Source organism: Triticum aestivum, chromosome 3A (genome assembly GCF_018294505.1).
Source record: "Triticum aestivum cultivar Chinese Spring chromosome 3A, IWGSC CS RefSeq v2.1, whole genome shotgun sequence".
Taxonomy (NCBI): Eukaryota; Viridiplantae; Streptophyta; class Magnoliopsida; order Poales; family Poaceae; genus Triticum; species Triticum aestivum.
In genome coordinates, this window is record NC_057800.1 from 352,602,294 (window position 1) to 352,612,629 (window position 10,336).

A 10,336-nucleotide genomic window follows, 5' to 3' on the forward strand; every position below is an offset into this window, starting at 1 on the left:
TATTTGGTGTTGTGAATGATTTTTATGCCTACCATAGACCTTTCATTGAGCGCTTTGCCAATTCTTGCTATGACTTTGAGGTAGATGCTTATTCTTTTGTTACACATATTTGCATCACTACCTCACATTTACATGCTTGTCCCCATGATATCTTTGCTTGTGCTCGATTGATATGCTTACATGCCATGTCATAATCCCTTGTCACACCATATGCTTTGCATGATGATGACACTTGTTTGGTCACTCACATCTTGAATGCTTGGTTTTGCACTAACGCTAACCACATTTGTTTTTCCAAGTGTTTGTTGTCCTTACTCCTTTTGAAGGAACCACAAGATGGTGCGACATTAGAGAGTGCCCATTTCGAGCTTCAAGATGACAAGTACTTGGTGAACGTCCACTTCTACACGGCGAAGCCATCTCTTTCCCATGGTGATTTGGTTTTCGATCCGAGGTCGGATCTTTCCCAAGGGAGGGGAGATGATGCGGAGCATCCTATGGACATCACCATGTCAAGAGTTCGTTTGGCGGGTGACTCGTGCGACATCTACTTCACATACACAAAGGTGAATCATGTCCTATATGCGTGCTCACTTGACCCCTTCGAGGATGGTATACTACTTGACACTCCACTCGTGTGCATGCATAGGTATTGTCGGAACACTACGGACGATGACGAGGAGTGCAAGCGCCAAGGAACAACTACACCATCCGTGAGGGAAGCCTGGAAGCGACGACGGAAGAAGACGGAGCTGCTGAAGCTATAGCGGCCGGACATCCGAGCCAGAGGCCGGACATCCGGCGCATGTGCAGCCGCCCAACTGCTGCACCAACAGTCGGCCGAACAAGCCTCAGCGGCCGGACATCCGGCACCAACCCCAGACATCCGGCGCCTCCCGACAGCCCGGACATCCGGCATCTCCCCCGAAAATCCGGCATCGACGTATCCAGAGAGCAGCTGAACCTCCACTTCAGCCCGGACATCCGGCCGCGACCCCGGACATCCGGCTCATCCCGAAGCCCCGGACATCCGGCCCCCAGCCCGGACGTCCGGCACCTGCGTGTGCCTAACCGGGCCAAAGGCCCATGTATCCCCTCCTCACTTACCCCTTCGTGGCACTAGACTATATATACTCCTCCACCTCCTTCTAGTTAGGGTTAGCGTTGTGATAGCTCATTTGAGAGATAGAGTTTTGCTCATCCATATCGGATCTACTCCACGAGAGAGACCGCAACCCCTCTACGGAGAAGATCCACCTTGGATTCAAGACCCCTCACGGGAAGATCCCCTTGTGGATTCAAGACCTCCTCACGGAGAAGAACCGGTTACCTCTTGTATCGTCCGTTGTTGACTTTGGATCTTGTATCTCTCTTTGTGTTTCGAGGATCTAGCACATGTGTGATCATACTTGTTGGTTTGAGTGTTCTCTTGTGTTCCCCTCGTGATTTTCCCCTCCTTTCCCTCCTCATGTTCTTCGCGTTCTTCGCGGGATCCGCTCCTTCCGTGAAAGATCGGGCCACTAGGGTTCTACCCTACATCAAATTCTACCAAAAACAATAAAAGAAAAATTAGGAAGCATAAAGTATGGACTTTATTTCTCTTCAAATTAAGCCGTCAAACTAATACCAAATAGTTTCATAACTATCAAACATGCCTAAAACATCATTTCTATTGAATCCACATGACAAGTATTTATGGTAAGGGACACCATCATGACGCGCAAGGCTAATGTAAGCGGGATCCAAGTGGCAGCGTCGAGGCCAGTTGCACCAAATGTCACAGAGGCCCGCTAAACCCATGTGTATTTTGAAAAAAAATCTATGTATTATCAGATTTAGTTGTGGCCAACACGTACACTGCTCTAAACCCCAGTTTCAGAATCATTTTTTTTTCAAACCATGTAGTAGGATTGCATATATATTACAACGAGGAGTATTTACAAGATAATGATCGATCAAACAACCTAAGCTCACACCAGCGTGAACACAGAGTCAAAGCCCTTGCTCCCTGGAGACATAAAAGCGTTCATAGTGTTCACGCACCCTGCATCCTTGACCTAGCATCCTGCCAGAGAAAATCAGTAGGAGTGACCTAGTTTCAGAATCATTCTAAAAATTAAAAAAAAATGCTGTCAATAGCGCAGAAAACAAAATTCTTGAGTGCTTACCAAGGGTTCTCTTATGTAAACCTGGAAGAGAGACAAAAATCAAAGACATCACAACATAAAACTTCTAATATCCCATGAAAATGGTTGATCCATAGTTCTTCCATTTTTTCTGGAGTAAACATGACAGCAATGGCACACAACAGCAAGGAACAAATTGAGTGTTCAGAGCAAGCACAAAATTTGGAGAGTCATATTCCATAAAAGTTGTTAAAAGGTATAAGTGTAGGAGATGTGAAATTCTAGATAAATTCCATCTAAGAAAGCTAAACTGCTATTTGGAAGCTACTGGGCAACAAATGTTTCTAAAAATTGATGAAGCAATCACACACACGTGTACTATTATTAGCAAAATGAAACATGTTACAACAAACCAAGCACTACAGATAAGTCCTCAGCTTGATCAACCAACAATTGCATAAAGAAAACATAAAAGGATGACAGCTAAAGAAAATAGAAGAATATAAGCTTAAGTGGCGAACAAATAGCTTTTGCACTCACTGTATATAGCTAATTAGCTATACTATTATGTACTAAAATAAAGAATAGTCTGCTTGCCTGAAAGCTATTTTTTATATCCATCTGATCAAATTGATTTAGGATTTAACTCCACAACAACCGAAATTGTAAGTGTGCGCACATTTCATCAGGTATCCTAATAGGCAGTAGGTTTTACAAGCATCATAAGAAACCAGAGAATGAACTTGCATGCCTCACCTATCATCTGGAGATTAATAGAAGGCCAAACAGACGCTACCAAGCATTTTTAGAATTGGATCCCAAACAAATGGGAAATGATGCCTAGAATGAAAAGGCTGCACAAGGCACACAAGAAAAATCTAAAGCAGGGTACTCCAAAAAATGGAATATTATCAAGCCTACTACAAAGCAGGATGCTCAACAACTCATGTCTTTTGAGGAACATTTTTGCACATCAAAAATTCAGATGCATAAAAATAGAGCCAATAAATCTGGATACTGTAATCTGAATCACCCAAAATTAGCTGAGCTATTCATACCCGAAAGTAAGCAAAGAAAGGTACATTTTTGTAGTTTGACTTATAGTTGCACAAGCACCCTTGCATGCGCTACGATGTCATCATGACCAAATCTACGAAACTGAAAAGACATTGTTGTGTACTAATTTTGGCTCCTCAGAAGCTAGTACAAAAGAAGAGGATCCAACTGGATATTGTTCTTATCTTCCTACAGAAAAGAAAAGGTAAAAAACTGATTCAGAGCTGATTGCAGGTAGGTAAATCATCTATTCACCTTGATTAACCCATGAGTTATATATACTTATTCCTCGATTTTATCCTGTCTAGTAGGTTTGCAGTAGACGTTGGTATAGGTTACTCAATCTGAGAGCCAGAGATGTGACGAGGGGAACAGTGGCAATGGAGTAGATCAAACGACTGGGCCACTCAAATGTGATTTTCATCAGTTAGTCATCACGGAGCTCGCATACTTCTTCCCTCGACTTTGTTCTGTCGAGTAGGTTCTGTATTAAAGATGGAATGAGAAGGGGAGCTGTTATATCCTCAATGTGCAAATTCAGGCTAAACAGTCAGGAGATGTGCAATTCTCTAGAGATGGAAAGCAACAAACTGAATGTCCCAGCAAAACAACAAACTGTACTACAAGAGTTTGAAGAATTTCTTGGCTGCACCATTACTAATGAAGTTAACATCCACCCGCCAAATGATATTCGATCTAGGGGTAGGATAAAGAGAATCAAGGGGCATAATGAGAAAGGACGAAGAATAGGTAACAACAATAAGGCGAAGGTGTCGCAGTTGTGCGAGATGCCGAGATTCTATCTGTTTGTTCATGTTTAAGAATCAGTTTTTTATCTGTCTCACTTCATGAACTGATAATTGGATATTCACTCTAACTGCAATACTTTTTTGTTTGTGTGAATGACTTAGTTAATATTCATTCATCATTATGTACAGTTTTGTTGCAACTGGAATAAATGTATTTCTAACTGTCGGAATGCTTAGACTTCCCTGTCTACATATGTATCACCAAACAACAAGTTAGATGCTTGCAGAAAACACACACAAATCACCAGATATCTTGTAACACAGTATAGAGTACCTTGCGGTTCTGGGCAATACTGACCCTCTTCTTAATAACCCCAAGCTGCTAAAAGAAACTTGCAAAATAATCCAAACCAACAAAGATGATATTAGGACTAGACCCCTTGCGTCACCTGCACTTCTCCAAGCTCCAATGACAGAGACATACCTTGCATCTGGTCCTCGCAGAAGCTGTGGGGGATGTGGCCGGTACATAGGACAGGGGTCGTGTTTTCCGTCTCCTCTGGTTGCTTCGTCTCTCGGATCTCTGCTCTTTCCCCTCCGGCGGCTACACCAATCACAACTCAACATCAGGGACAAGGAAAAAAATGCATGCGCGTTTGTGTGTGTGTTTTGTTGGGTTCGATTTGGTTCGAAGGCAAGCACGCACACAACAGGAAGTCCTTTCCCTCACGGTCTTGGAACCAGCCGAGCAGGACCTTCTGTCCCCATCTCATCTCCAACTCACTTCCCCTTTGTGGCTCGATTGACACCATCGGATCAGAAAGGACTATGGCCACAAGATTCACAATAAATCAAAGTACATTCTAAGAATACATACATCATATAGAGGCATTTAGGCTACACAAATCTTGAATAGATGGGGAAAGATTGGGGAAGCTCACTCTGATATGCGCCCCTCCGCAAACTCTCCCCGAGGTCGCCTGTCCCCGTTGTTGCTGCTCACCTCGTGCTCCTCCTGCTGGGTGGAAGAGGCAGCAGCGGCCCAAGTGGTGGCCTCGCAAACCTCCTGCTGAGCTGGGGAGAAGAGGGTGGCGAGGCGCAGGAGCCGCGCGAGATCGGCGCCAGGGCGATGCGAGCTTGTGCATCAGCTGCGGCCGCCATCGCCCACCCGCTAAGGCCGCCGTCAACTGCACCCCGACACTGGCCGGAAGAACCGTGTGATGACGAAGGAGAGAGGGGGGAGGAGGAGGGAGGGGCCGACGACGCGGGGGAGGAGAAGACGCGGCCGAGGCGAGTGGGGAGAAGAGGGGCGGCGCCATGGGAGAGGATGGAGGGAGCGGGGAGGAGAACGGGGCGGAGTGGGCGCAGGGTCTTTTTCACTATTCTGACCCTTTCAACGAACTTTGTTTCACGATCTGATTCTTTTAGCAACGTCACAGCCTGCGACGTTTCTGTCCAACATAGAAACGCCGAGATAGTTAGCGTTTGTGATAAAAAAAAAACACTGAGATAGCTAGCGTTGCGGACCAGGTAAGAAACGCTGAAGGCGCTGGTGTTGTTGCCCATCATTGAAACGACAATGACCATGACGTTGCTGTCTTTTTCATGTGCATGTGGAATATGGATGAACAGCTTAATTAATAAGGCTAATTAATTATGACTAAAGAGGGCAGCAACGCCATGGTTACTTGGCGTTTTTATGATGGCTAGATACGCCAACTCCTTTGGCGTTTCTTACCTGGTCCGCAACGCTAGCTATCTCGACGTTTCTTCTTTGATCAGAAATGCTAGCTACCTCGACGTTTCTATGTTGGACAGAAACGCCGCGGACTATGACGTTGTTAAAAGGGTTAGATCATGAAATACTTTCACGTCGAGTTCATTTTGTGACAAAGTTCGTTCAAAGGGTCAGAATAGTGATTTCGGCCCAGGCTCGGGACGAGCAGGGCTGGCGGCTAGGGTTTTGACGCGCGGGCGGAGGGGATTGGCAAATCCCTCGGGGACACGAACAAAGTTTACCCAGCCAACGAGCGTGTGAGACGAGCCCACCCGTCACTGGCCAAAGAAAACAACCGTGAGGTGAAAATCAAGTTAGACCGTTTTAAAGATCCAATGACTTAGACATGTCCAAAAGCCAGATCTGACGGCCGATGAAGGCCCAATCGGGGGAGCCTCCTGGATGCGAGTTGGCTACCATCTTTATTGGTTTAAATGAGTATCCAAGTGGACTAGCCATCCCAAGTGACACTCAGAAAAGAGATAAAAATGAGTATCCTAGGTAGTCTAGCCATCCTAAGAGATACTCGAGGTTGCACATAAGAGGAAAAGGTTAATACACAATAATACTCATATCAGCAATAATATTCATAATAGCACCAGTGGGACAATAATTATCCTGCCAAATGAACCACGAACAATTCAATTATTTCCTCCAGAGATTGGCACTAAGACCTACACTTGACCAGCCCAGAGGGTAGTCCTTTACCGTGAACACGGCTATTTGAATAGGTTTTAAACTCTGCAGAGGGTGCACTCTTCACCCACAAGTAAAGGATTTCTTTGGTCAACCCCGAGACGTTGACTAATTGACTAATTCCAATTATAGTCTTTGTGTTGAAAACACACCTAACTCGCACATACCAACTTTAATCCATCAAGCCAGGAATCACCCAAAACAATGATAAAGTAAAACTTTAAGTGGGAAGGCCTCATTTCAACGGCCTCCAATAGCATGAATAATCAACTTTGGTCCCACACCAGCATTCATTCCCTCGAACCAAGTGACATGACTGCTAGGATCAATAGTATCATTCTCTATGGCCTTTCTGTATGGTGTGTGCAGGAAAGGGGTTATCAACTTACTGATTCATACCCTACCTATGGTAGGGACATGTGGTAGCACGATCAAGTATGGGGGTTACCGGAACAAGACTCGATCTACGGTCAACTCATGAGGTTCATATTTTCCTGCAATAATTAGCACGATATATCTCCTTGGTAGTACCCAACAGGGTCACCATATGGTATGTCTCAACGTACCCTCACTGATCACTCTCGTCATAAATGAGATTTCTGTTTCACGACCACTTTTCTCGTGACTGATTCTTTCTGCGGATTAGTCTGTAGCAACACAGGCATATGTGGCGCATGAAAAAAACCATACTCACTTATACTTCATGCTTAAATGGAGATAAAATACCATCAAGGGGGATCATGCAGGTATGATGCTACTTCTTGAGTTTGCGTTGATTTTTCCTTTGAAGAGGAAAGGGTAATGAACAAAGTAGAGATAAGTATTTCCCTCAGTTAAGAATCAAGGTATCAATCTAGTAGGAGGCACAAGCAAACCCCCAATATATGCACCTACACAAACTAACAAACACTTGCACTCAACGCGAAAAAGGGGTTGTCAATCCCTTCACGATCACTTGCAAGAGTGAGATCTAATAGAGATAGATATAAAAGATAAGTAAAAGGCAAAATAAAGTAAATATAAATAAATTACAGCAAGGTATTTTTAGGTTTTTGGTTTTATAGATATGAAAATATATGATGGAAAATAGACCCGGGGCCATATGTTTCACTAGAGGCTTCTTTCTTGAACAAAGCATACGGTGGGTAAACAAGTTACTATTGAGCAATTGATAAAAAAGCACAACGTTATGACGATATCTAAGGCAATGATCATGAATATAGGCATCACGTTCGTGACAAGTAGACTGAAACGATTCTGCATCTACTACTATTACTCCACACATCGACCAACTCATGCCTACATCTAGAGTATTAAGTTCATAAGAACAGAGTAACGCCTTAAGCAAGATGACATGATGTAGAGGGATAAACTCAAGCATTATGGTATAAACCACATCTCTTTATTCTTAATGTCAACAATACAATATGTGCCTCGCTACCCCTAGTGTCATTGGGTGAGGACACCGCAAGATTGAACCCATCACAAAGCACCTCTCCCATTGCAAGAAGAACAATCTAGTAGGCCAAACCAAATCGATAAATCGCAGAGAAATACTAAGCTATCTCAATCATGCATAAAAGAATTCAAAGAAGACTCAAATAATATTCATAAATAATCTGATCATAAATCCATAATTCATTGGATCTCAACAAACGCACTGCAAAAGAATATTACATCGAATAGATCTCCAAGAACATCGAGGAGAACATTGTATAGAAGATCAAAGAAAGAGAAGAAGTCATCTAGCTACTAGCTATAGACCCTTAGGTCCGTGTTAAACTACTCACACTTCATCGGAAGAGCAGCAAGGTTGATGTAGAGGCCCTCCGTGATCGAATCCCCCTCTGACGGAGTGCTAGAAAAGGCCCCAAGATGGGATCTTACGAGAACAGAAGCTTGCGGTGGCCGAAAAGTATTTTGGGTGTGCCCTGTGACGTAAGGGGAATATTTGAGAATTTATAGTGGTGGAGTTAGGGTTGGAAGGTCTCCGAGGGGCCCACAAGCCTAGGGGCGCCCCATAGGGCTTGTGGCCTCCTCGTAGGTCTTCTGGCCTCCTCCCGAAGCTTCATGGGTTTCTTCTGGTCCAAGAAAAATCATCGTAAAGTTTTATTCTGTTTGGTATTGATTTTCTGTAAAAAGCCAGAAACAAGGGGAAAACAGAAACTGACACTGAGCACTAGGTTAATAGGTTGGTGAAGGAAATATGCCCTAGAGGCAATAATAAAGTTGTTATTTATATTTCCTTGTATCATGATAAATGTTTGTTATTCATGCTAGAATTGTATTATTCAAAAACTTGATGCATATGTGAATACATAGACAAAAGAAAGTGTCCCTAGTATTCCTCTACTTGACTAGCTCGTTAATCAAAGATGGTTAAGTTTCCTGACCATACACATGTGTTGTCATTTAATGAATGGGATCACATCATTAGGAGAATGATCTGATGGACAAGACCCATTCGTTAACTTAGCATAATGATCGTTAAGTTTTATTGCTATTGCTTTCTTCATGACTTATACATATTCCTTTGACTATGAGATTATGCAACCCGCGAATATCGGAGGAATACCTTGTGTGTTATTGATACGTCTCCAACGTATCTATAATTTTTGATTGTTTCGTGCTATTATATTATCTGTTTTGGATGTTTAATGGGATTTACTATGCACTTTTATATTATTTTTGGGACTAACCTATTAACCGAAGGCCCAGTACAAATTGCTGTTTTTTTGCCTATTTCAGTGTTTCGCAGAAAAGGAATATCAAACAAAATCCAAACGGAACGAAATCTTCGCGAGGATCATTTTTGGAACAGATGCAATCCAGGAGACTTGGAGTGAACATCAAGGAAGCAGTGAGGAAGCCACAAGGCAGGAGGGCGCGCCCAGGGGGCCAGGCGCGCCCCCACCCTCGTGGGCCCCTCGCAGCTCCACCGACCTACTTCTTTCGCCTATATATACTCTTATACCCTGAAACCATCGGGGAGAGCCACGAAACACCTTTTCCACTGCCGCAACATTCTGTACCCATGAGATCCCATCTTGGAGCCTTTTTCGGCGCTCTGCCGGATGGGGATTCAATCACGAAGGGCTTCTACATCAACACCATAGCCTCTCCGATGATGTGTGAGTAGTTTACCACAGACCTTCGGGTCCATAGTTATTAGCTAGATGGCTTCTTCTCTCTCTTTGGATCTCAACACAAAGTTCTCCTCGATCTTCTTGGAGATCTATTCTATGTAATTCTTTTTGCGGTGTGTTTGTCGAGATCCGATGAATTGTGGATTTATGATCAAGATTATCTATGAACAATATTTGATTCTTCTCTGAATTCTTATATGCATGATTTAATATCTTTGCAAGTCTCTTTGAATTATCAGTTTGGTTTGGCCTACTAGATTGATCTTTCTTGCAATGGGATAAGTGCTTAGCTTTTGGGTTCAATCCTGCGGTGTCCTTTCCCAGTGACAGCAGGGGCAACAAGGCATGTATTGTATTGTTGCTATCGAGGGTAAAAAGATGGGGTTTATATCATATTGCTTGAGTTTATCCCTCTACATCATGTCATCTTGCCTAATGCGTTACTCTGTTCTTATGAACTTAATACTTTAGATGCATGCTGGATAGCGGTTGGTGTGTGGAGTAATAGTAGTAGATGCAAAATCATTTCGGTCTACTTGTCATGGACGTGATGCCTATGTTTATGATCATGCCTAGATATTCTCATAACTATGCGCTTTTCTATCAATTGCTCGACAGTAATTTGTTCACCCACCGTAATATTTGCTATCTTGAGAGAAGCCACTAGTGAAACCTATGGCCCCCGGGTCTATTTTACATCATATTAGTCTCTTGTCAACTAGCTATTTCTGTCGCCATTTACTTCGCAATCTTTACTTTCCAATCTATACAACAAAAATACCAACA

The 10,336-nt window shown here is 43.3% G+C and overlaps 1 protein-coding gene across 34 annotated transcripts; it reads right to left on the bottom strand.

Annotated features, from left to right (window-relative positions):
* Positions 1–1,460: 1,460 nt before the first annotated feature.
* LOC123061284 (uncharacterized) lies at positions 1,461–5,322 on the bottom strand. Of its 34 annotated transcripts, XR_006428851.1 has the most exons (7): positions 4,873–5,320; positions 4,638–4,757; positions 4,416–4,535; positions 4,266–4,323; positions 2,169–2,189; positions 1,965–2,065; positions 1,486–1,545 (listed from the first exon to the last, which is right to left on the bottom strand). XR_006428851.1 is itself a non-coding variant. In XM_044484322.1 (5 exons), exons 1-4 carry the CDS (start codon positions 5,248–5,250, stop codon positions 2,897–2,899), a joined length of 630 nt encoding a protein of 209 aa, XP_044340257.1. In that variant the 5' UTR covers positions 5,251–5,322; the 3' UTR covers positions 1,552–2,277; positions 2,883–2,896. The 34 variants fall into 34 exon arrangements, 14 of the variants coding, with proteins under 14 accessions (XP_044340257.1, XP_044340262.1, XP_044340261.1 ...); XR_006428835.1 differs by lacking the exon at positions 4,638–4,757 and having other exon boundaries at positions 4,266–4,313; positions 4,873–5,321; XR_006428852.1 differs by lacking the exon at positions 1,486–1,545 and having other exon boundaries at positions 1,552–2,065; positions 2,169–2,277.
* Positions 5,323–10,336: the final 5,014 nt, after the last annotated feature.